At 48.4% G+C, this 27,716-nt stretch overlaps 1 protein-coding gene across 1 annotated transcript; it reads right to left on the reverse strand.

The window, feature by feature from the left end:
* Positions 1 to 579: 579 nt before the first annotated feature.
* LOC148478313 (selenoprotein Pb-like) lies at positions 580 to 27,027 on the reverse strand. The gene is made up of 5 exons (XM_088455594.1): positions 26,836 to 27,027; positions 20,248 to 20,455; positions 8,686 to 8,898; positions 7,251 to 7,392; positions 580 to 2,190 (listed from the first exon to the last, which is right to left on the reverse strand). Exons 2-5 carry the CDS (start codon positions 20,448 to 20,450, stop codon positions 1,918 to 1,920), a joined length of 831 nt encoding a protein of 276 aa, XP_088311720.1. The 5' UTR covers positions 20,451 to 20,455; positions 26,836 to 27,027; the 3' UTR covers positions 580 to 1,917.
* Positions 27,028 to 27,716: the final 689 nt, after the last annotated feature.

The following is a 27,716-nucleotide window of genomic DNA, read 5'->3' on the forward strand; positions in this document are numbered from 1 at the left end:
GTACTAGGGGGGAGAGGGGGGGATACTGAGTACTAGGGGGGAGAGGGGGATACTGAGTACTAGGGGGGAGAGGGGGGATACTTGAGTACAGGTGAGCACTCTCTACTCTATGGCACTGGTAATGGTGAAGCAAGTACCCATGTAGCTTGGTTTTTGCTTGTATTTCTTAGGGTTCCTGTGTCTCAGCATCACATTTGGTATCTGTAACTATAATAAGAGGACAGTACAGACCAGGGGATAAAGAATCCAGGTAATTTAACCTATATTAGGAGTCAGAAAATGTGCCCTGTGCCAGCTCTGCCCCCCAAACATGTTATTCATAATGCCAGGGCTACAAGGACCAAGGAGTAGCTGAGCAGCCGGAGTGTCCTTAGCGGTTCTGCAGCTTCTTGCCGCTGGGTCCAGTACGAAATTGAGCATCCTAAAGACGCTCCGTTGGCCCTGTGGCAGCTTGCGGCCAGGACCATGGAGAAACTGAGTGCCTGGAGCGTCCTAAGGACCCTACAGGCAGCGGCTCTCTAGGCTGCAGGGTGCAGATCCAGGTGCTATAAAGCATCGCCCCTGACCGTCCACGTCCGCCGGTTCACAGTGGCGCCTTTCAAATGTTTGTGGTGGTGGTGAGGGGTGGGTGGCGAGCCGCCCCCTTGCCCCCCCTTGTTCCTGCCTCTACGTATGCGTTTATACCCATTTGTGTCCCTTCTTGCAGCTTCCTGTATTTGCATGGTGCACTTTATTTAGACAATGTGTGCTCCATTTCACAGATTGGAAGCATGTCACTTCACTTGTAAAAGTCCATTCATTATTGTATATATGCATTTTATTGTATCCTATTTATTCTGATGGCTTATTCAGGATAATGGCTCATTCATTTCAGTTGGGTTTTGTTCTAAATGTAAAAGCCCCTATAAACTGGGACATACAGTCATCTATACACACTAGTAGTACAGGGTCTTACTAATACCTGCTGCTGCCATACTGAAGACTACAGACACCTGGAAACATAGAGGACCGGTCACCCATACTAGTAGTACAGCTTCTTACTAATACCTGCAGCTACCATGTTGGAGACCACAGACACCTGGACACATAGAGGACCAGTCACCCATACTAGTAGTACAGCTTCTTACTAATACCTGCAGCTACCATATTGGAGACCACAGACACCTGAACACATAGAGGACCAGTCACCCATACTAGTAGTACAGCTTCTTACTAATACCACAGACACCTGGACACATAGAGGACCAGTCACCCATACTAGTAGTACAGCTTCTTACTAATACCTGCAGCTACCATATTGGAACCACAGATGCTAGAACACATACAGGACCGGTCACCCATGCACACCAATAGCACAGCTTAGTGCTAAGACCTGCAGTCGCCTTGCTGTAGTTTAATATATTATTACTGCGATCAAAAACTTGGCTTCTGCTATATTTTCTGCATACAAAGAACATATATAATACATATGACAAAAACAAGTTTTTCCATAAATAGAAATGACAATTTCGCTGTATGGATATTTACAAGTTATGGATATAATTGTATTGTAATGTCCTTTGTGTCGTCCATATGATTTTGATCATTATTGTTCCAGTTAATGATGATGTTTATGGTCTTTTACTGTTTGGATGATGAAGTTTATGGTCTGTTAGTGTTTGCATGTTTGGGTTTATGATCCATTGCTGTTTCAATAATGGGGTTAGATCTGTTATGTGTTTGGATGATTACTATTAACTTTTATTATTATGGCGCACATAGTTTCTCGGCACTGTATACGGTGTAGACATAAAAACACATATCAGAACTACAGAACAAGAGTACGATACACAACTGATACTGTTTCTATAATGGAGTTTACTATCCAATACTGTTGAGTAGATAGCGAGATCACTGGTCTCTTACATTGTGGATCGTTCATGGTCCCTTACTGTTGATTGGATGATTGTGATTATGGTGCATTGCTCTTGATTGGTTGATGAGACTTTGTGTTCCGTCATTGTCTATTGGATGATGTTTCTGCTGGCTCTCCCCCTGCCTGTTGGTTGCAGGATGAGATTTCTGGCCATGTTCTTCGCGACCTCCGCTGTGAATGTTGTGATCATGATTCTCAGCAGAGTTTTGGGTCTTTCTGTGAGGCGAGTCTTGTTCAGTTTTCACATCCATGGAATTATTGACAGTGGCAGTTTTCTGTTAAGAGAGATGTAAAAAAAAAAAAAACATTTTATTAATACATTGTGGAACGGGACTTGCTATGTAACAGCTTACCGCCGCATACAGTTACGATTGGGCGCCAAAAGGTAGAAGTACGTGGTTCAAAATAGGGATCATTGATCCCTGCACCAAGTCTGACCGTTCAAATACCTAAATCTTATATATAATAATCTGCAACAATTAAAGCTTCCAAATGTGGCTAGAATCATGAATATGTGTAGAATATATTTTAATGGCCAATATGTTATTGTAGTTCCAATCATAGATGCTGCAGGTGAATTGATTTGCACCAACGACATTTATCAGTGACCTGAGGGAAGCAAAGAAGAAATATTTGGAGCAGACGTCCAGGAAGTATTATTTGTTGGAACACATCTCCAAATACCCGTCTAATGGGCACTGCCGAGGGTCAGGGGGGAAGTGATCTAGTATGTGCAGTTTTGTAGTTATTCCAGAAATATTAAATACTAGTGATTTGTATTTTAGATATTATAGACCATAAAGTGAATTTGTCACGCAGAGTCAGCGGAGGCGCCATACTGATCCAGTGTTTATGAAATGGCCATGATTCCACTAGTTAGTAATTTATGTTGGAAGGACCTCGCTGCTGCGATGCCTCCCTCCAGCATCTGACAGGACTGGGATGGTGGTCACTGGGACCTGCTGGAGCTCAGTCAGACAGGCCAAACCTTTGACATGCACTACTGTGCATGCACGGCATTACCATGCCTCTTTACTCCCTGGCGTTCCATGAGGACAGACGGACTCAGGAGACTCTCACAGCATAGAGCCACCCAAATCCACATAGCCGGACCTCAAGTATACTATACCACCACCGTTACAGTACAGGGCATCACCACAACCATCCGCCAGTGTATTAGTCACTTTCATGCCTGGCGCACTACAAGGCCCAGCAACACCCGGAGCTCCAGACTGCCTATATATGTAACCTGCACACCGTTATTACACCTGTGAGATCCCTGTGTCATTTGCTACTTGTTGCTCTACCTGATCCAATACATTTAGGAACTGGTTAAGCTGTACCACGTGCGGACTAAACATCACTAGCACCCACATCTGTGTTACATATGTAACACCACATGCATTTTGGCCAAGAACATTATACTCTGGTTTAACTATTGTCTGGAGGACTATTGCTCCCAGTATAATCTGTGCACATTATAGTGACAGTCTACACTGCTATCAGGTCATACCCAGCCTGCTGTCACCCCGATACTCTGCTATCAAGTCATACCCAGCCTGCTGTCACGCCGATACTCTGCTATCAAGTCATACCCAGCCGCTATCACCCCGATACTCTGCTATCAGGTCATACCCAGTCTGCTGTCACCCCAATACTCTGCTGTCAGGTCATACCCAGCCTGCTATCACCCCGATACTCTGCTTTCAGGTCATACCCAGCCTGCTGTCACCCCAATACTCTGCTATCAGGTCATACCCAGCCTGCTGTCACCCCGATACTCTGCTATCAGGTCGTACCCAGCCTGCTGTCACCCCGATACTCTGCTATCAGGTCATACCCAGCCTGCTGTCACCCCGATACTCTGCTATCAGGTCATACCCAGCCTGCTTTCACCCAAACACTCTGCTATCAGGTCATACCCAGCCTGCTGTCACCCCGATACTCTCCTATCAGGTCATAACCAGCCTGCTGTCACCCCGATACTCTGCTATCAGGTCATACCCAGCCTGCTGTCACATCAATACTCTGCTATCAGGTCATACCCAGCCTGCTGTCACCCCGATACTCTGCTATCAAGTCATACCCAGCCTGCTGTCACCCCGATACTCTGCTATCAAGTCATACCCAGCCGCTGTCACCCCGATACTCTGCTATCAGGTCATACCCAGTCTGCTGTCACCCCAATACTCTGCTGTCAGGTCATACCCAGCCTGCTATCACCCCGATACTCTGCTTTCAGGTCATACCCAGCCTGCTGTCACCCCGATACTCTGCTATCAGGTCATACCCAGCCTGCTGTCACCCCGATACTCTGCTATCAGGTCGTACCCAGCCTGCTGTCACCCCGATACTCTGCTATCAGGTCGTACCCAGCCTGCTGTCATATCAATACTCTGCTATCAGGTCGTACCCAGCCTGCTGTCATATCAATACTCTGCTATCAGGTCGTACCCAGCCTGCTTTCACCCAAATACTCTGCTATCAGGTCATACCCAGCCTGCTGTCACCCCGATACTCTGCTATCAGGTCGTACCCAGCCTGCTGTCATATCAATACTCTGCTATCAGGTCGTACCCAGCCTGCTGTCATATCAATACTCTGCTATCAGGTCATACCCTGCCTGCTTTCACCCAAATACTCTGCTATCAGGTCATACCCAGCCTGCTGTCACCCCGATACTCTGCTATCAGGTCATACCCAGCCTGCTTTCACCCAAATACTCTGCTATCAGGTCATACCCAGCCTGCTGTCACCCCGATACTCTGCTATCAGGTCATACCCAGCCTGCTGTCACCCCGATACTCTGCTATCAGGTCATACCCAGCCTGCTGTCATATCAATACTCTGCTATCAGGTCGTACCCAGCCTGCTTTCACCCCGATACTCTGCTATCAGGTCATACCCAGCCTGCTGTCGTATCAGTACTCTGCTATCAGGTCATACCCAGCCTGCTTTCACCCAAATACTCTGCTATCAAGTCATACCAAGCCGCTGTCACCCCGATACTCTGCTATCAGGTCATACCCAGTCTGCTGTCACCCCAATACTCTGCTATCAGGTCATACCCAGCCTGCTATCACCCCGATACTCTGCTTTCAGGTCATACCCAGCCTGCTGTCACCCCGATACTCTGCTATCAGGTCGTACCCAGCCTGCTGTCATATCAATACTCTGCTATCAGGTCATACCCAGCCTGCTGTCACCCCGATACTCTGCTATCAGATCATACCCGGTCAGCTGTCACCCCGATACTCTGCTATCAGGTCATACCCAGCCGCTGTCACCCCGATACTCTGCTATCAGGTCATACCCAGCCTGCTGTCACCCCGATTTTCTGCAATCAGGGTTACACCAGGAGAGAACAGTAGTATATGTGACTGGGTTACACCAGGAGAGGACAGTAGTATATGTGCCTGGGTTACACCAGGAGAGAACAGTAGTATATGTGCCTGGATTATTCCAGGAGAGAACAGTAGTATATGTGCCTGGGTTACACCAGGAGAGAACAGTAGTATATGTGCCTGGGTTACACCAGGAAATAACAGTAGTATATATGCCTGGGTTACACCAGGAAATAACAGTAATATATGTGCCTGGGTTACACCAGGAGAGAACAGTAGTATATGTGCCTGGGTTACACCAGGAGAGAACAGTAGTATATGTGCCTGGGTTACACCAGGAGAGAACAGTAGTATATGTGCCTGGGTTACACCAGGAGAGAACAGTAGTATATGTGCCTGGGTTACACCAGGAGAGAACAGTAGTATATGTGCCTGGGTTACACCAGGAGAGAACAGTAGTATATGTGCCTGGGTTACACCAGGAGAGAACAGTAGTATATGTGCCTGGGTTACACCAGGAGAGAACAGTAGTATATGTGCCTGGGTTACACCAGGAGAGAACAGTAGTATATGTGCCTGGGTTACACCAGGAGAGAACAGTAGTATATGTGCCTGGGTTACATAAGGAGAGAACAGTAGTATATGTGCCTGGGTTACACCAGGAGAGAACAGTAGTATATGTGCCTGGGTTACACCAGGAGAGAACAGTAGTATATGTGCCTGGGTTACACAAGGAGAGAACAGTAGTATATGTGCCTGGGTTACACAAGGAGAGAACAGTAGTATATGTGCCTGGGTTACATAAGGAGAGAACAGTAGTATATGTGCCTGGGTTACACAAGGAGAGAACAGTAGTATATGTGCCTGGGTTACACCAGGAGAGAACAGTAGTATATGTGCCTGGGTTACACAAGGAGAGAACAGTAGTATATGTGCCTGGGTTACATAAGGAGAGAACAGTAGTATATGTGCCTGGGTTACACCAGGAGAGAACAGTAGTATATGTGCCTGGGTTACATAAGGAGAGAACAGTAGTATATGTGCCTGGGTTACACCAGGAGAGAACAGTAGTATATGTGCCTGGGTTACACCAGGAGAGAACAGTAGTATATGTGCCTGGGTTACATAAGGAGAGAACAGTAGTATATGTGCCTGGGTTACATAAGGAGAGAACAGTAGTATATGTGCCTGGGTTACATAAGGAGAGAACAGTAGTATATGTGCCTGGGTTACATAAGGAGAGAACAGTAGTATATGTGCCTGGGTTACACCAGGAGAGAACAGTAGTATATGTGCCTGGGTTACATAAGGAGAGAACAGTAGTATATGTGCCTGGGTTACACAAGGAGAGAACAGTAGTATATGTGCCTGGGTTACATAAGGAGAGAACAGTAGTATATGTGCCTGGGTTACACCAGGAGAGAACAGTAGTATATGTGCCTGGGTTACACCAGGAGAGAACAGTAGTATATGTGCCCGGGTTACACCAGGAGAGAACAGTAGTATATGTGCCCGGGTTACACCAGGAGAGAACAGTAGTATATGTGCCTGGGTTACACCAGGAGAGAACAGTAGTATATGTGCCTGGGTTATACCAGGAGAGAACAGTAGTATATGTGCCCGGGTTACACCAGGAGAGAACAGTAGTATATGTGCCCGGGTTACACCAGGAGAGAACAGTAGTATATGTGCCTGGGTTACACCAGGAGAGAACAGTAGTATATGTGCCTGGGTTACACCAGGAGAGAACAGTAGTATATGTGCCTGGGTTACATAAGGAGAGAACAGTAGTATATGTGCCTGGGTTACATAAGGAGAGAACAGTAGTATATGTGCCTGGGTTACACCAGGAGAAAATACTGTATACAGCTGGTTTATTCCAGGAGAGAACAGTTGTACTATGCACAGTGATAATCTCACAAGATTTTGTGTATATTTAACTTATATTATCTTACTGATAACAAGTAATATACTGTTACATATACTGCTACCGTTGCGTTATTGGTGATGTTTGCGTAAAAGCTGCAATTTTGACACGAGTCTTCATAATAAGTGTGGTGAATGGCGGCATGTACATAAGGAAAATGGAGGATACTGTGAGGTAGTCGGATATGAAAGGTGAGACGTCCACATCTGTAAAGAATAAATAAATATAAATCACTTGTATCCATTCAGGCAATTGTGTTATAATCAGGGCTTTGAAACAGGAGGTACTGTAAATAGGACGCTGCCCGAATTAGCTTGTAAACTCAGAACCTTTTTCCAGTCTACGGGTCTGTTGACCAGAGTTTTATTAGAAATAGAAATGCATCAGAGGTAATGTAAGAGAATATTGGGGGGGTGTGAGCCCCGAGAATGTGCAATGACCCCTTTCCCTCTATATTTTCCATAGTGTCTGTGCTGTTTCTGCTTATTATTATGTGAGTGATGTGTATAGAAGCACAATGGCATCTAACACAGGGGCCCATTTATCATTCTATATTTGAGATATAATCCCCGAAAACACCCATTTTCGGGGATTAACCACAAATACTTAGTTTCCCCTGGATGTATTAAGGAGGGACCGGAGCAGGTATCGCTGATACCTGCTGTGTTCCATCCATTCCCGCAGGCTGCCGCCTCCCCCATTGGTTTCTATGGGGGATGTGATGCTGCCAAATTTATCAAAATCCGGAATGCAATGCATTCCCTATATTGGCCCCAGCAGCTAACGCCATCTGAAGATGTGCTACACTGCGCATAATTAGCTGGTGGAGGGTTCCCTCCCCGGTAATGGCGGCCGTGCATGTGCCCGCGTTCCTGCCTGTGCCGGATGATACATCCGGGCGCAATGGTCGCATATTGCAATGCGATTATGGGCGGTAATGTCATGTCCAGATCGCATTGCAATAGCGATCAGTAATAAATGGGGGCCATTTAGGGTGGTACAATCCGACAATGGATAAAAATTCATGTACAAATATGCCGATGTGGGGTACTCTGGTACTTTTGGTGGCCGGTGTCTTTTAGAATTGCCTGGAACAGCCCAATCACCAAATATTTCCCACCATAGGCAGGGTTGGACTGGCCCACAGGGGGACAGGGGAAATCCTCGGTGGGCCCCACTGCCTGTGGGCCCACCCCCCGCCCTCCTCTAGGTGTCAGGTTCCAGACCTCAAATTATAGATTGTTACTGTATTAGATGGTCAGTTACTTGGTAGCATGGGGGCTTGGTTCCCTTCTATAGAAACTACACCAAGATTTGTCCATTGGTTAACCAAGCATCTGTGGTTGCTGGCCACACCCCTCTGGTGGATGACCACACCCTTTAAACGTGGGCCCCTACCACTGCAATCTCCTGGTGGGCCCTTTATGTCCCAGTCCGACACTGACCATAGGGATCCCACATAGGATTAGATGCACATCCTGATAGCTGCTGCCACCTACCTATCATAGATCAGGAAATCGTCCTTGTTTCCATTAAGAATATCCCATACATCGTCCTGCTTCGGCAATTGCTGGTACACCGGCACGCCCTCTGGAGCCCGTCTCTTCAACTCTGCGAACATCAGCTTTGAAAAAGAACTCTGGTCGTTTACAATCATATAACTGATGTTTGTGAGTCCCTGGCTGGTCAGCTTGTCCTGCAGGGGCCCCATGCTAGAAGACAGGGGAATGGTTTACAATCGTGTTATTGATGCAGCAACATAAACAGTGTCTGAATAGGAGTCCGGGCTTCGACCCTGATTCAGAGCCGGACGCTCTGACCAGAGCGCTCGCTCTGAATCAGGGCCGTCCTATTTAAATGTGGAGCGGCCTTTTGGACGCTCGCATAGCTGTGGGTTACCACCCACAGCTTATGCAAGCGTCCATGATGATGGTCGCAATGGTCAAGACCATCGCGACCATCGGGCTTGCGACGAGACCTTCTCGTGGCTGCAAGCCCTGGAGTGATTTTGGCTCTATCAGAGCCAAAATCACTCCCACTGACATCACTAGTGATGTCAGTGGGGCCGGCCCCAGACGGTAGGCGTTCCCATGGGAACGTGTCCGTCTGGCAGCCACGCCCCCGGCACGCCCACCAAAGGTCAGTGGTCAGTCACCATCGTCAGTGGTCAGTCACCATCGACAGCACGCCCCCTTTGGTGCGAGACCCGGAGCAACAGCTTGTGCTGTCGCTGTCCGGGTCTTGCGCATGCGCACGACGGAGCTCCCTCCGTTGTGCGCATGCGCATTGGGGTAACATCGACCCGCTTGCGAGCGTCCTGTGCTCGCGAGCGGGTCTGAATGAGACCCTTAATCCCATGTAATGTACACTGACCGGCTCTGATTTACGTGTACGCCAGTTACAATCTGGATTTTAGTACTAGTCCAGTCACTTACATTAGGCCATCATTTCTGTCCCCTGATCTTAGCCAGGTGGAAAAATGGTGATGACCGTATCAGAAAGTGCAAATTCAGCAGGCTGACTGATTATGATTGATATCTGCATTCAGTAAATATGTTTAAAATAATGTAGCATGAAATTGTATTTAGCTAACGTAAACACTGAGCAGTTTCATACTGTCATTGTTGGACTTTATTTACAAAGACTCGTTCAGCGCAAAACACTTTGGTGCTGGTGCAGAGTTAACCGCAAGGCGACTGTAATTCCTCCCGCAACGCGTTTGCCGAATCATAGGAGCCAGCTCTGTGGGTGCTCAGGCACCCCGAATGTTTGTGCTGCCCATAGTCAGTTCTATGAATGGCCTGTTTGAGTCGGGCTGGGTACGGGATGCAGACGCTCGGAAACCCAGTGGTCAGAATCCCGACGCCGGCATCCCAACAGGGTTAGGGTACCGACACTTGTTGGTAAGTATCCTAACCCTACCCCTAACCCTCCATCTCCGCACCCTAAATCTAATCTCCTTCCATTAGTGCCTAACCCTAACCCACCACCTAGTGCCTAACCCTCCCTCTAGCCCCACTACTCACATTTGGGATGCCAGCACCGGGATCCTGACTGGTGTCGGGATTCCGGCGTCGGCATTATGAGCGCCTGCATCCTGGCAGTCGAGATTTCAACTACCTCCCGTTTGAGTCATATAGTGGATGAAATGTGAACACTCCCAATAAGTTTAAAAAGTTGTCCCCCATTCATGGAACTAAGACCCTGATTCAGAGCCAGACGCTGTGACAGAGCGCTTGCTCTGAATCAGGGCGTCTTTTTTTTTTTTTCATGGAGCGGCCTCCGGGCCGCTCGCATTGCTGTGGGTTGCCACCCACAGCTAATGCGAGCGGCCAGGATGATGGTCGCGATAACCATCGGGCTTGCGACGAGACACTTGTGATGTCAGTGGGGCCGACCCCAAACGGTAGGCGTTCTCATGGGAACGCCTCCGTCTGGCCAGCCACCCCCCCGGCCCGCCCACCAAAGGGGGCGTGCTGTCACTCAACATCGACAGCATGCCCCCTTTGATTCGAGACCCGGAGCGACGGATTGCATAGTGCTCGCGAGCAGGTCTGAATCAGGCTCTTGGTCCCAGCATCTGATGGACATTTGCACTAAATCGGTGGGGTTATAAGGAAAGATTTTATTTTGTTACTTTCATGTATGTTCCTGAAGACGGGGAGCATGTAGCCCCGAAACGTTGAACAAATAAATGAAGCATTCTTTTACAAGACGCGGAGTGTAGTGTGGTGCATTACAGCTTTACACGGCTCTATACTAGATAAGTGCACAATTTTCTTACACTGGCACTAGGGCAGCTGTATGCATTAAAGCAGGAGTGCCAACCTCTGTTGCATTAAATAAATATATATATATATATATATATATACACACACACACGCACACGCGCGTATGTTAAGGGTAGAAGGCGCCCGTGTGCAGTCTCCGTGCAGGCTCCCTCCTCTCTATCCGGCGGCCAGCAGCGCACTGAGTGCAGCAGTAAACATTAGTGCTGTGGCACAGCAGGTCACAGGATGAAGGGCGCAGCAGTCATTTTCCCGGCTATTTCCCTACTGCGCATGCGCAAAATGTTGGTAAAGTGGCCACCGCGCCATATTGCGGGTGATTTGTACAGCGCTGCTACCGCCAATGCAGGACTCCGGAAAGGTAAGAATTGAATAAATGGGTGCTATGTGGGCCCCCGTGGACAAATTGACCTGTGTGCACCCATTATAGATACGACCCTATATAATATATATAATATTCGGTACTCACACCACAGTTGCCATCCTCAACGTAACAGCAGGGTTCCCCTAAGGGGAAGAAGGCGGCACTCAAAGTCTTCTTAAAAGGTAAACTTTATTTCTATATGTCGGGCGTCACAGCCTGAATATATATATATATATATTGTATTCCCTAATCAAAAAACACGGCACCTCCAATGAGGTTATGGTGGTGCTGCCCTTTCTCTAATTAGAGCCTCCCTGAAATCAGCCTGTAGCTAAGGGAAGAGTATGGCTGCGCCCTTGTGGTCTGAACAAAGTATTTCTCCCATGTTTAGATGGCTCTGAGTTATTCTGTTGTGTCACTGTTGTAAATCTGTTACTCAGTTACCTGATGGCACCTGGCACCCAAAAGACAGAAGTGGTTGTCTGTTATGGGCTGAGGACCTGGCAAGTGGCTACTAAGCACCGAATATCTGCATTATTCAGAAGACGATAAACTTGGCTTATTTTTTCATGTAATTATCAAACATAAACAATTGGTACAACTTCATGTTGGATGGTTGGTTAGTGCCCAGTTCCCAGTCAGAACTGTGGCATAGAGGTTTTCAAGCAGACTGGCATAGGTCTGCAGAATGGTAATTTCTAATGGCGCGTATCCACTACACGAGAGTGGAACGACTGCACGATTACAACATTGTAATCGTTCTTCATCTTGTGCAGTGAATAATGTGCCCACACTGAACGATATGTCGTTCAGTGCAGGCAAAAAGAAAAAAAACATTCAAGCATGTGATTCACTATAGAGGAGCACGATGTTTGCCAGTGGTACAGAAAACTGATTATCAGTTTCACATAGGGATCTTGCTCTCACGTAGAAGAACACACAGATCACACAGATCATCCACACACACACATGTTCCGTCATCAGTTCCCCAATTATATCTACATTCACCGTATCATCCTGGTGACATTGTGTATTTGGTGCAACTGTTGGTTTTGGGTGTAGACTGGGAGACTAATGCTGGGTACACACGGGACGATATGTTCAGCAAACGATAACGCTGAACAATCTACCTTGAAATTCCTGGTGTGGTGGATGAACGATATTGTTCATCCACACGCCAACGATGAAAGACCAACGATCGTTATCCCATATAGAAAATGAACGATATTGTCTAGATTGGCCTGCGTGCATGCCCGATGGACAATATCGTTATCGTCCAGCTAAAACATTGGTCGTTCTTTGCATACAAACGGAACAATATGAATGATATATCGTTGAACGATATCGTTATCGTTCATATCGTAATGATATATCATTCCGTGTGTATGCACCTTTAGAGAAAGAAAACAGTAAAGCTGGGTACACACTAAACGATGTGTGTGTCCAGCGATGTCGCCGACGACCCCAGCACCGACGGACCGACATATCGCATAGCTCTGCATGGGATCATCAGCCGCATCGCTTGATTTTACATGCTGCACATAAGATCAGGCAATGAGGCTGACGACCCCAGGGGAGCGCGCACTACACGATGTACTGCATACACACTACACATTTTTAACGATTAGTTGTTCCGATGTGTTGGAATCAGCCAAATTGCTATATACAGTCAGGTCCATAAATATTGGGACATTGACAGAATTTTCAGATTTTGGCCTCTATTCACCACCACATTGGTTTTGAAATGAAACAAACAAGATGTGCTTTAACTGCAGACTTTCAGATTTAATTTGAGGGTAATTACTTCCAAATCGGGTGAACGGTGAAGGAATTACAACAGTTTCAATTTGTGCCTCCCACTTTTTAAGGGACCAAAAGTAATGGGACTATCAACTCAAAAGCTATTTCATGGACAGGTGTGAGCTATTCCCTCGTTATTTCATTATCAATTAAGCAGGTAAAAGGTCTGGAGTTGATTCTAGGTGTGACATTTGCATTTGGAATCAGTTGCTATCAACTCTCAATATGAGATCCAAAGAGCTGTCACTATCAGTGAAGCAAGCCATCATTAGGCTGAAAAATCAAAACAAACCCATCAGAGAGATAGCAAAAACATTAGGTGTGGCCAAATCAACTGTTTGGAACATTCTTAAAAAGAAAGAACGCACCGGAGAGCTCAGCAACACCAAAAGACCAGGAAGACCACGGAAAACAACTGTGGTGGATGACAAAAGAATTATTTCCCTGGTGAAGAAAAACCCCTTCCAACAGTTGGCCAAATCAAGAACACTCTCCAGGAGGTAGATGTATATGTGTCAAAGTCAACAATCAAGAGAAGACTTCACAAGAGTGAATATAGGGGGTTCAGCACAAGATGCAAACCATTGGTGAGCCACAAAAACAGGAAGACCAGATTAGAATTTGCCAAACAACATCTAAAAAAGCCATTACAGTTCTGGAACAACATCCTATGGACAGATGAGACAAAGATCAACTTGTATCAGAGTGATGGGAAGAGAAGGAAAGGAACTGCTCATGATCCAAAACATACCACCTCATCAGTGAAGCATGGTGGTGGTAGTGTCATGGCGTGGGCATGTATGGCTGCCAATGGAACTGGTTCCCTTGTATTTATTGATGATGTGACTGCTGACAAAAGCAGCAGAATTAATTCTGAAGTGTTTTGGGCAATATTATATGCTCATATTCAGTCAAATACTTCAGAACTCATTGGACGTCGCTTCACAGTGCAGATGGACAATGACCCGAAGCATACTGCAAAAGCAAACAAAGAGTTTTTTAAGGCTACAAAGTGGAATGTTATACAATGGCCAAGTCAATCCCCTGACCTGAATCCGATTGAGCATGCATTTCACTTGATGAAGACAAAACTGAAGGGAAAATGCCCCAAGAACAAGCAGGAACTGAAGACATTTGCAGTAGAGGCCTGGCAGAGCATCACCAGGGATGAAACCCAGCGTCTGGTGATGTCTATGCGTTCAAGACTTCAGGCTGTAATTGCCTGCAAAGGATTTGCAACAAAGTATTAAAAAGTGAAAGCTAGATTTAGGATTGTTTAGTTTGTCCCATCACTTTTGGCCCCTTAAAAAGTGGGAGGCACATATAGAAACCGTTGTAAATTCTACACCGTTCACCTGATTTGGATGTAATTACCCTCAAATTAAATCTGAAAGTCTGCAGTTAAATCACATCTTGTTTGTTTCATTTCAAAGCCATTGTGGTGGTGAATAAAGGCCAAAATATGAAAATTCTGTCAATGGCCCTCATTCAGAGCCGTACGCTCTGAGCAGAGCGCACGCTCTGAATGAGGGCCGGGCTCCATTTTCATGGACCGTCCTCCTGGATGCTCGTATAGCTGTGGGTCACCACCCACAGGTCTATACGAGCGTGCATTGTGATGGCCGCGATGGTCGAGACCATCGCGACCATCGAATTTGTGAGCCGGAGCCTGCGGTTGAGGTTTTCAACCGCAAGCTCCGGAGTGATTTTGGCTCTATCAGAGCCAAAATCACTCCCACTGACATCACTAGTGATGTCAGTGGGCCGGCTTCTGACGGGAGGCGTTCCCGTGGGAACGCCCCCGTCAGGGAGGCACGCCCCCGGCACGCCCACCAAAGGGGGCGTGCTGTCAATCAACATTGACAGCACGCCCCCTTTGATCGGACACAACGATCGAAGGACTTTCCTTCGCTCGTCGCGTCTGGCGCATGCGCACGACGGAGCTCCCTCCATCGTGCGCATGCTCAGTCCATAACATCGACCCACTTGCGAGCGGACAGCCGCTCGCGAGTGGGTCTGAATCAGGCCCAATGTCCCAATATTTATGGACCTGACTGTATATCATGTAGTGTGTAGGAGCCTTTACACATAGTGGTTATATTTGCAGAATCGACCCTCTAGGAGTGTATGTGCTTGGTCTGACCAGCCATCCTCCAACCACTTTGCCCCTCAAATTTTCTAAGCATCAATTTTGCGATTTTCCTTTGATTTTGCAACGCTCAGACAGAGGTGTATTTAGGGATCCTAGCGCCCATGGCAAGGTAATGGACTGGCGCCCCCCTCCCCCCATAATTTCAGGAAGTCCCCCCCAGTAGTAGTCCCCTTATGCAGTGCCCCCAGTAGTAGAAACCCTGTGCAATGCCCCCAGTAGTAGTCCCCCTTATGCATTGCCCCCAGTAATAGTCCTCCTTAAGCATTGCCCCAGTAGTAGTCCACCTATACAGTGCCCCCAGCAGCAGCCATCCCACCCCATAATGTGCCCCCAGTAGTAGTCCACCTTATGCATTGCCCCCAGTAGTAGGCCCCCAATACAGTGCCCCCAGTAGTAGTTCCCCCTATACAGTGCCCCCAGTAGCGGCCATCCCACCCCATAATGTGCCCCCAGTAGTAGTCCCCCTATGCAGTGCCCCCAGTAGTAGTCCCCCTTATGCATTGCCCCCAGTAATAGTCCTCCTTATGCATTGCCCCAGTAGTAGTCCTCCTATACAGTGCCCCCAGCAGCAGCCATCCCACCCCATAATGTGCCCCCAGTAGTAGTCCTCCTTATGCATTGCCCCCAGTAGAAGGCTCCCAATACAGTGCCCCCAGTAGTAGTTCCCCCTATACAGTGCCCCCAGTAGCGGCCATCCCACCCCATAATGTGCCCCCAGTAGCAGCCCCCACAATACAGTGCCCCCAGTAGCGTTACGGTCCATCCCCCCCATAACGTGCCCCCAGTAGCGGCCCCCACAATACAGTGCCCCCAGTAGCATCCATCCCACCCCATAATGTGCCCCCAGTAGCGGCAACCCCCTATACAGTGCACCCTAGTAGCCACACTCACCCAAAGTGCTGTGCCAGAAAAAAAAGCAACTTATCGCTCCTGCCGACGACTGCCACTGTACACCATACTTGCCGACATTTCGGCAGGGGAATCCGGGAGGGGGCTGGCAGGTCCGTCCAGCAGGGAGGATGGGGGCGGGTCAAATAGGCAGGGGGCATTATAAGGCAGGGGGCGGGGCTATGATGACGCGATTCAGCGCGAATCGCGTCATCACACCCCCGCACCACCCAATTTTGCAGCTGGCGCGGGGGTTAGCGGGGCTTTCCGGGGGACTTGCCTAGACTTGCGGGGTGTCGGGAGCGGCACCCGATTTTCGGGAGGCTCCTGACAGTCCCGGGAGAGTAGGCAAGTATGCTGTACACTCCTCCGGGCCCGCTCTCGCTCTGCACTGTGGGATGGGAGAGACATCATGACGTCTCTCCCATCACCCGCTGCGGGGGGAGCCGGAAGGCGGAGCTCATGAGTGAGCTCCAGCCGGCTCCCTCCGTGGACGCAGCAGCCAATGAGAGTCTGTCTGGCCAGCCAGTGCCCCTGATGAGTGCCTATGGGTAGATACGCCCCTGCGCTCAGATTTACTAAAGACAAATCCAACGGAAAATTGCAAAAAAACAAGTCTTTAGACCAGTGTTGGCTAACCTTGACACTCCAGCTGTTGTGGAACTATATATCCCAGCATGCCCTGCCACAGTTTTAGCATGCCCTAATAGCAAAACTGTAGCAGTGCATGCTGGGTTATGTAGTTCCATAACAGCTGGAGTATCAAGGTTAGCCAACACTGCTTTAGACAGCAATAGACCATCAGCCTAAACATCGATTATTTTACATAGACAACAATAGAAACCCCGGATTTACTAACCATTGGGTTTGTTAACCTGATATAACCTGCAGAAACATTGTAGGCGAGTACTAAAAAAATAGACCTGCCTGTGGTAAGCGTGTTTGGCTAAAGCACTGCTCTGATCAATATGTTCTGTGCAGGATTTGTTATGTTGAAAAGTCAACAAATGGTTAAATGAAAAAAAAAAATTGTGTTGCCGGCCCCTCCCCATAAATCTATAACCAGCCCCGGACCTTTCAGCCTGGGCTGGTATTAGAAATTTGTGAGAGGGGGGATCCCCTTATTTTCCAATAACCAGCACCAGGCTGAACCAGCCAGGGGGATAAAGCTACGAGGGCTGATAGTAATGAGACTAATTTTATGATTCAGAATCCGATGACTCCACATTTTTGTTTTTCAAAGCAGCGTCCTTCACATTCAATACATTTTTTGCAGCGTTTCAACAACGATTCGCAGACGTGCAGGAGACGGTTCTGTGACATCACTGTCAGTGTTGCAGCTGTGACATTTTTCACTTCATCATCTGATGAGAACTTCTTTCTGCTCAGTTGTTTTTCAGGGTTGGGATTGCCCAGAAATCACAGGGTGCTAAGTGCCTGATTCAGAGCCGCTCGTAAGCGGCCGCTCGTTCGTTCCGAGCGATGTTTGCCCAACTGCGCATGCGTGCGGATCGTAATATGCATGCGCGAACCAGTCAGTGCGGCCGAAAATCGTTTGTTCGCTAAATAGCGAATGCCTGCTATTTTGAGTGACAGGAGGAGGCGTATGTGGGTGGTAACAGGGGAAAGTGCTTGAAAACGGGGAGTGGAGATCCGAACGCAGGCGCGCTTAAAGGTCATAACGGGCATTTTATGGGTGTGCATGATTAATACAGCAGCGTCATTGACCACGTCACTGGGTTATTTTATAGCCAGAACTGCTCGCAAAATTGTGGTAGCAAAAACCAACCACAAGAATAGCGAGCAGTTCATACGCTGGTCGATGTACTCGATTAATCTAATAAATAGCGGACATGACGTAGGATGCGAGCGGCCAGGGGGCGTTTTTTTCAAAATTACGTTCGCATGTTTTGTTCGGTCGTTCAGACCTAGAGGCGTGAACAGATCGCAAAGAGCGAACGGTTCATTTGAATAGCCACCCCTATTTTCTGGACGAGCGAGCGCTAATTGCGTCTGGCTCTGAATCAGGCCCTAAGTCCGGGCTATATGGAGGGTGTTCCAGTGCTGTCCCATTAATTTCAGTCAGTGCTACCAAAGTAACAGCTGTCTTGGACCAAAAGCCACTGTTTCTTCAGCAAATGTGGTCTTTTCTTCCTCATGGCTCCACGCAAATGGGTTTTCAGGACATTTGCATAGTAGTCACCATTAATTGTCTGTCCAGGGGAACCCAGTGCTGTATGATCATACCGTGCACATCAAAGAGCAGCAGAAGCATGACTTTACACTCCGAAGGAATCATAGGGAATTTTTTGTCCGGAGTCGAATTCGCTTGTTTCCATACACTGGACTGTTGTTTGGATTTCGGATCATGATGATGAATCCATGATTCGTCACATGTCACAATCGATGTCAGGAAATCAGGTATCCTCTCCGACGCTCGAATGGTGTTCTTGCACAATTCAACCTGTCGTCGCATCTGCTCTTCTGTGAGATTTCTGGGTACCCACCTGGCACACACTCATTGCATTTCCAGTACCTTTGATACACTTCGAATGAGATGCCTAGTGAAGCCGAAAGTTTGCATAAAGTTAACCTTTATAATAACCAGCATAGCATTGCCACGTCTACCTATGGGACAGAAAAACAGAGGCAGTCTCATTACTTTTCAATCAGCCCTCTTATATTAGGGAGACACACAGCGTGGGGTCCCCCTGCTATAATGGTATCCAGCCTCAAACTATTCAGCTCAAAGCTTGAATCCCTTGGAAAGTCCGGACCACCCGGCCAAACAAAAATGGGGTCCCGCATAATCACTCCCCACACATCCCTCATTCTCCACTTTAATAATAAAATCCCGGGATGAAAAAGAACCTGACAAACTTGCTCAGTGGAGAACCGCGATGACAGTGACCGTGTCATTCTCCATACAAACTATTGGGGACACGTCGATTGACTGAGAGCACTGCTCCCACACTTTCAGCCAATCAGTGCATCCCCATACATTTCAGAGAAGAGTGAGCAAGTTCATTGGGTTTGTTGTTTTGCAGGGAATCGTGGACACACCATGGACCGAACATGACCTCATCCCTGCATTTTGTCAGTATTAAAGTGGAGAACGAGGTGTCCAGGGTTGCTTAGTTGGCAAATATATAGTAAATACGACCTTTGTCCTGTTCATATTTGATCTGAAATTTAAGCAGGAAAAAGGTAAACTATTATTCCCAGTCTTGCTCTCCCACTTAGGTCAAATTGCGGCTCTGCTGATTTTCACTGACATTTGTTTTGTACTGTACTGTAGAAGTAATTGTGGAAAAAAATTAAGGACATTTTTTTTTCCTTCCCTTATAATACCTGTAAACATAGATATATACATATTCCACTTTTCTGCCAAATGAAAACGGCTTTAGAGAAAATAAACTAAGGCCCTGATTCAGAGCCGGGACACTCTGACAGAGCGCTCGCTGTGAATCAGGGCCGTCCTTCTGAATTTTAGAGCGGCCTCCCGGCCGCTCACATAGCTGTGGGTGACCACCCACAGCTATAGCGAGCGGCCAAAAAGATGGTCGCGATGGTCAAGACCATCGCGACCATCGGGCTTGCGACGAGACCCTTGTGGTAGGGTCTCGTCTGCCGCAAGCCCTGGAGTGCTTTCGGCTTTATCAGAGCCGAGAGCACTCCCACTGACATCACTTGTGATGTCAGGGGGGCCGGCACCAGACGGTAGGCGTTCCCATGGGAACGCCTCAGTCTGGCCATCCAAGCCCCCGGCACGCCCACCAAAGGGGGCGTGCTGTCACTCACCACCGTCGCTATCCGGGTCTCGCGCATGCGCACGACGGAGCCGCCTCCGTTGTGCGCATGCGCACTGGCCCAACATCGACCCGCTTGCGAGCGCTCAGCGCTCGTGAGCGGGTCTGAATCAGGCCCTAAGTTCGGTTACAGTAAGAAATAGAAAGTTACACCGAGCTAGTTAATAAGACCACTGGGTATTTTTCCTTCCTAGCTTAGACCTTCCCACTGGTTGCAATTTTCCATAGTTCCACAAACGGAATGCTGGGAGATTACTTACTTGGCGGCTTGGACAAGGCAAAAGCCACAACTTGCCTGGAGAAGAGCCACGACTGTGACTTGGCCATAAGACTTTGCCATTGGCACCTCGGGGCCGATACTCCAGTGAGGGGGTGGCTTACAGATAGACGTTTCATTCAGTGACGAGGAAACCAGAGCCAGGAGCCCCAGGAGGGTGGTCATAAAAAGAGCTGGGCCCCCCATCGTATCTATAAAGAAAACACAGTCATTTCCTCCCACCTCACAACATTTTTGTCTAATTGCACCTAGCTCAGTGGAACGTACAGTATATGCATCATTCTGTTATCGCCCTATAAAGGCTGTGATCAAACTTTTCTGGACCTGAACTCATGTGATTTTATACCCTTTCCCCAATTATGTTTTATCCCGCATCAAATGACATCATATGCTGCCCCCAATGTTTTCATACCCATCCCAATGATGATGTCATAGACTCCTAGACACCTTGCCATATAAGGTGTGTGGACATACATAGCCAGAAGCAAATGTGTCAATGAAAATGATTTCAAATTAAAAGCTATGTTTCCATTGACTATAATGTAACATTATGGGAGTGATACAAAGATCCAGAACACTGCACGTTTTTTGGGCTGGAGAAACGAGACGAGACAATGAGGTTAAATGAGAAGTTTAAAATAGACTGAAGGGCAGGATATATCTGTGACCTGGACTAACTCCTGTGGCTGTGATCTAATAGGAGTATTATATAAGCATACTGAGCATTGATTTAAAAAGAAAAAATTAATGAAGCATGATTCCAGCTCTGGACCTCATTCAGAGATGCTCGTAAAATGCAAGTGCTCGCTCTGAATGAGGGCTGCCGCATCTATTTTTCGGCCCGGCCTCCTGGCCGCTCACTAGGCTGTGGGTGACCACCCACAGCTTTAGCGAGCGGCCAGGTTGATGGTCGCGATGGTCAAGACCATCGCGTCCATCGAAGCTTGCGACGAGACCCTTGTGGTAGGGTCTCGTCTGCTGCAAGCCCCATTGAGCTTTCAGCTCTATTAGAGCCAGCAGCTCACCACTGACATCACGAGTGATGTCAGCGGGGCCGCCACCAAATGGCAGGCATTCCTTCGGGAACGCCTCCGTTTGTGTAGCCACCCCCCCGCCCCGCCTACAAAACGGGGCGAGCTGTCGATCACCATCGACAGCCGCCCCTTTTGTAGTGAGTGTATTCTCTCGCTCCGGGACTTGCGCACGTGCAGTGTGGCCGCTGCGTGTGCGCAGGGCCTCTACATCGACCCGCTTGAGAGCGCATTGGCGCTTGCGAGCGGGTCTGAATGAGACCCTCTGCTTGGTAAGAGGAAGGCCGATGATATATTTATGAATGTGGAATTTAAAAAGTTAGAAAGTTATATTCGCATCTTATGCAATTAAATTTTAACGGGCTCCATGAGACGTGAGTGCTTATTATCTACACTTCCAGCCGCATACTGTAATGTGCATGAATTGTCTGCTATGTTTTTCAAGGGCTATGAGATCCCGTCGTTTGGGATGTCGCTGGTCAGAATACCGACATTGGCATCCCGACAGTCAGAATCCCGACATCCATAAGGATAGAAGGTAAGACTTACCCTACCCTAACCCTCTCTCCCGGGTGCCTAACCCTAACCTCCCCCCCTAGTGCCTAAACCTAACCTCCCCCTCCCCGCACACCCTAAACCTAACCCTCCCCCCGTAGTGCCTCCCCCTAATGCCTAACCCCTAACCCTCCCGCTAACGGATTCTACTGTCGGGATTTTGGCGCCAGTATTTCACCCGTCAGCATCCCGCACGCAGGGATGCTGACTACATCCCGTTTTTCAAGCCTTGTTTGTACTAATTGTGAAGCCACACCCCCTGTCGGATTCCTGGCGCATAAGTAATCTATGCAACCCCAGCCCATTCTTCAAATCTTGCACTCAACCCAAAAAGTCAACAAACATTTTTTTTTAAACCTGACAAATGTCAGATAGTCTTATATTGGTAAAAGACTGCACCCCCTCTGTCTCTGCCTCTATTAACATAATCTGGTCAGTGTTCCATAGGGGGCACCTCCTTACATGATACTCCTGAGTACCTTGTGAAGGTTTTGGTCTCCTGGATGACGCATTTTGAGGCCAAACCCCCTATATCGTGCCACGTCCCCTCACTGCCCCCTACTGTGCTGACTTGGCTGCCCAGCCAGAATGTTGGCAAGTATGCAGCAGCTCAATGCATAAAAATATACAGGCACGGTTTACCAGTTTGGGGATAGGTGATCTAAGTGACTCATGTGGAATGATTGTTTGTGCCAGACTATCCCAGAAGCTGCTGATCTCTGGGGAGTTACACTGGTTATGCACAAAACAAATGACATAATGAGAACCTCCGATGTATGTGGCTCTAGAGGTGAGGCTGCAGCCCAGTCCAAAATTCAAATAAGGGAGCAACACCAACTGTTTGGCAGCGTTTGGGGTGGCAGTTGGTTTGGTTCCCCTATTTGAATTTTGGACTGTGCTGCAGCCCTACCTCTGGAGCCGCCACTGGTGGGCACTGTTCTTAAACTGATTTGGGATTACTTGGCACAGTGTACATGCTCTTGTCATTTGACAACATTATATATATAATAAGCGAGAAAGCGTGTTTGTCTTTTTGTCTGTCCCTTATGCACGGTCAGAGTTTTGGAGATAGCTCTACCAAATTTGGCATGATGGTGTAGTTTGACCAGGATTAGGTTTTTGCCTAGGTTTGAACTTTGTCAGGTCCACACGTTGTCACACAATCGCTAAAAATTGGGACACTCTTAAATCACACAGGTTCCAGGGCTGGCTCCAGTGGAAATTGTCAGTCTACCAAAAACCGGTGTGAAAGCTACAAAAGTATCCTTTTAACTTCATAGTCTGAGCAAGTGTCATACTTTATGGCTCATGCCAGTTCATATTAAATCCAGAGTTCGTCCTTTTTAAAGTGACCATATATATTAGTCAGCCCTCTGTGTTTGCATACAAGGGCGTAACTTAGGGGTGGGTCTCCCCCCTCCCAGCTGTCCCCAGCTGTTGTAGAACAACACATCCCAGCATGCCCTGCCACAGTTATGCAATTTGGCCATGCTAAAACTGTTGCAAGGCTAGTCAGGATTTGTAGTCCAACAACAGCTGAAGGGCCGTTTATTGCCCACCCCTGGACCGTAATTAGAACTTTGGGGGCCACATAAGATTTTAAAGGGGCTCCCAGAGGTAAAAAAACACATACGTTTGCCCCCACACAGAGCCCATTTATGTTATGCCACACAGAGCCCATTCAGTGTATGCCACACAGTAGTACTCCTTATACACAATGCCAATCAGTGTTGCCCTTTACAGATTATGCCACATAGCAGTAGTGCCCCATATAACATATTCCACAAAATAGTAGTGCCCCTTACACATTATGCCACACAGTAATGCCCCTTATAACATTATACTCCCCCAGCAATTTACCTATCTGTGTCCCTCCCTGTGGCAAACACAGGATTTCTAGAGGGGGTGTTCCAAATGCTTGACTTTAGAGTGAGTGTGGCCAGTCCATGAAGAGGACATAATTAGCACTTATCCAGCTTTAATATGCATCATACAAAGTATATCGTGTGTCATAATTCCAGCATATACAGGACCAGCGATCACAATAAGCCATTAGATGCGGCAGTAGGGCCATCCTGCCTGAGATGAATGTTTTTATTTTAGATGTGAGCACCATTCCAGGGCATGGGAGCAAGTCCCGGGAGTCTGGGGGAGCAGCAGAGGAACCTAGCACTGCCCTGGACATATATGTACATATTGGGCTCTATAGCAGCACATCCTTAACAGTGAATGTTTTCCAGATCTCCTAGTTGGTGCACAGGTTATTTATTACTGGCTGATACATGTTAAAAGATCCACAGGTGGTGCTAATTATTTCATTATGATACTGAGAAGGACATGCAGTGCTAGCAAAATTCCATTATATTACTATTTCTATTGTGGTCATGGTGTGGGCTGGGGAGGGGAGTTTCCAGGCAGACGGAACCCCCCCCCTGCGTTTGCCAACGCCTCCAGGAGCCTCTCGTCTCCCCCTGTGTGCCATCAGCAGCCAGCAGGTGTTGATTTGGTGCCATGCTGTCAGCTGATTGCAGCTGGCGCACCGTCAGGCAGCAGTAGACATGGACAAATAGTGCCGGCGCAATTTGAATCATGAGCCAATCATAGCTCAGGGACCAGCAGCCAGTCAGGAGCCTCCACTGCTAATTATCTGCCAGTCTGCGAGCTCTGATTGCATTGCGACCGGCGGCGCTGTCTCTCCATGTCGGCCTGCCGGTGCACCAGCTGCCCTCCTTGTGTGTCTTGACTGGGTGTAGGGGGAGCGATGGGCCACAGAGGCAGATCAGGCACCATAGCAGCCACACCCTTGCATGCATGTTAGCACATGGTTGCCGACATTCTGGCTGCCCCTTCCGGGAGGGAACAGCCAGATCGGCATGGCAGGGGGGCATGTCTGGTGGAAGGGGGCGCATCCGGACAGCTTACTGTCATTTGCGGGGCAGAGTGGGGGGCGGGGCCACGTGAGAATATCATTTGGGCCCCACCCCTGCTACACAATGCTGATATTACAAACATTGTGAAGCAGGGGGCGGGTACAAAATCGCGCGATTCAGCATGAATCGCTTCACCACCTTCCCCGGTGCCAGAGGGGTCGTTGGCCGCCAGGAGACTTGCCTGCCTTTCCGGGGGGCCGGGAGCGACACCCGATTTTCGTGAGGCTCCCGGCCAAATCGTGAGGGTAGGCAAGTATGTGTTAGCAACAGCAGTGGGGCCTGCCCTCTTACCTGAGGGGGGCTGCCGCTGCTGCTATCCTGGGTCCCGGCACCGGCAGAATGATTCTGGCAGGCGTCGGGACCAGCGCATGAGTGGCGGTGGCGCTGCTCATGCGCACGCATAACACCAGCTTCTCGGGGTTGCATTGGTTGCATCATTTTTCCCCCGCCCTCGCTACACAATGCCGCTGCGTGGTATTCTCATACAATCGCGCAGGGGGGCGGGCAGGAGGGGTCGTGGCCAAATCAGGAGGGTAGGCAAGTATGAGCAGCGCCCACCTTTGTTTGAAGCAGGCCCATTATTACATGTAACCTATGTTAAAGCACTGGCTCAGTGCTTAAGTGACCCTGGAACACACTTGCCGACCACTTAATATTCCTCCCCGGGAGAAGCCTGGGGAGGTGAAGCAGGTAGGCAGAGTTGGGGGCAGGGCCGGCTGGAGTGCGTCATTAAGCCCCGCCCTCACAGGAATCACACAGTTAAGTCCCGCCCCCTTGCAGGAATTCACTGCGATTATGCATATTTCAACTAGGGGGCCGAGCTAAATGATGCGATTATCATAGAATCGCTTCATTAGGCCCCGCCCCAACGCTCAGAACCGCCGATCTGCGCTAACATTCTCCCCATTCTGCCCCCTTCACTAGGAAGCGGGCAGAATGCGGGAGAAGTGCCTGCCCTTCCAGGGGTGCGGGGGGGTTTACCCGAAAAATCAGGATCCTCCTGCAAAAACCGGGAGGGTAGGCTTGTATGTCCTGGAATATACTATAACATTTTGGCACCCATAACACTACATGCTACCCAACCTGGAGATCTAAACATTTATTATCAGTTATTTATATAGCACACACATATATATATTCTGCAGCACTTTGCATTGACTACTTGGCCATTCACATCAGCGCCTGCCTCAGTGGAGCTTACAATCTATATTCCCTACTACATGTACACACACACACACACACACACTAAGGATCATTTTTTTATCTGGAGCATAGGAAAATTTAAACCACACGCTCAGTGCTGTGAGGTAGTAATACTAACCTTTACACCACGCTGCCCAATGATAACATGGATACATTTACGGCCCAGAGAGACACGTAAGGGATCCAGTAGAGATATGGACTTGGGGCCTGATTCAGCAATGATCGCTATTATGCTTATACGCACGCAACGCAGTTGCTAATATCAGCGGTGATATGTAAATGTGTGCATTCGCATTGTGATCGCAGCCTGACATAAGGACGCCCACTTGCCCTTACTCACATCAGTATACTTTGTCAATATAGCAAAACAATTGGTAAAATCGAACCCATACGCACAGTTAAGGCAGGGTCAGACCTCACTCAGGAATTGCTATGAGATCTCCAACTGCGTATGGCATCACAGCGGATAATTTATGCATGCCCCTGCAATGGCGTGCGAATGTACTGGCATGCCTGTGTTTCCCCGAACATCCCCCCGTCACCACCCACAAATGGCACTTCCTGTCAATCAATCTGCGATGGGTCTGCGTCCCCATTGCGTTCGCAGCGGCTGTTTCGCGCACTGCGATGCATGCGCAGTGCAAAACCATCGGCCAATTGCATGTGTAACTATGAGCAGCTGCGATCCTTGCTGAATCAGGCCCTTGGTTGCCATGAAGTGGGACTATTGGGAAGATACAGCAGAGGTGGGTGTTATATTTCCTTGTAGAATTCATAGGCAGCCAGCTGAACAAATAATCCATCACTAGTCCAGCCAGCCCTCATATTACCTCCCACCTTCCCCCAACTCACATTTTGCTCCTGTGTTCTACCAGCTGGTGTGTAAAGGAGTCTGTAGCACAGTCTGACCAGTATCCCTGCACTTTATCCCTGCCCTCCTCCCTGGAGGCGAGTCAGTGGCCAGGCAGTCCCTCCCTATTGTATAATCAAGGACATTGGACCCTCTATCATCAGTTCTCGTCCTCCAGGCCAGTGACGGGACCATTAACTCTGGGATGGTTTTTATGTGTTTCAAGATTTTCATTATTTTCACTGTATTTACTGTGTGCACAGGGACAGCTGCTTACGCTGAGTCTAACTGCACTGACAATGATGGCCGAGCCCAGCACAGGACCAGCTGGGCCATGCCTTTATACCCCCTGACACCTACATGGAAGAATCCATAGTGATAGGGCCAGCTGGGCTATGCCTTTATACCCCCTGACACCTACATGGAAGAATCCATAGTGATAGGATCACAGGACCAGCTGGGCCATGCCTTTATACCCCCTGACACCTACATGGAAGAATCCATAGTGATAGGGCCAGCTGGGCTATGCCTTTATACCCCCTGACACCTACATGGAAGAATCCATAGTGATAGGATCACAGGACCAGCTGGGCCATGCCTTTATACCTCCTGACACTTACATGGAAGAATCCATAGTGATAGGGCCAGCTGGGCTATGCCTTTATACCCCCTGACACCTACATGGAAGAATCCATAGTGATAGGATCACAGGGCCAGCTGGGCCATGCCTTTATACCCCCTGACACCTACATGGAAGAATCCATAGTGATAGGATCACAGGACCACCTGGGCCATGCCATTATACCCCCTGACACCTACATGGAAGAATCCACAGTGATAGGATCACAGGACCAGAAGATCATTAAACTCTGCCACGCTTATT

This window comes from Taudactylus pleione, unplaced genomic scaffold (genome assembly GCF_031769625.1).
Source record: "Taudactylus pleione unplaced genomic scaffold, aTauple2 ptg000662l, whole genome shotgun sequence".
Classification (NCBI taxonomy): Eukaryota; Metazoa; Chordata; class Amphibia; order Anura; family Myobatrachidae; genus Taudactylus; species Taudactylus pleione.

Excerpts from the sequence above, each read along its gene's own strand:
- LOC148478313 (XM_088455594.1), bottom strand. The coding sequence starts at position 20,450 with ATGGGGGGCCCAGCTCTTTTTATGACCACCCTCCTGGGGCTCCTGGCT. Across the intron at positions 8,899-20,247 it reads TGCCTTGTCCAAGCCGCCAA|CATGGGGCCCCTGCAGGACA; the intron begins GTAAGTAATCTC and ends CCTGTCTTCTAG. Across the intron at positions 2,191-7,250 it reads ACATCACCAATAACGCAACG|AAAACTGCCACTGTCAATAA; the intron begins GTAGCAGTATAT and ends CTCTCTTAACAG.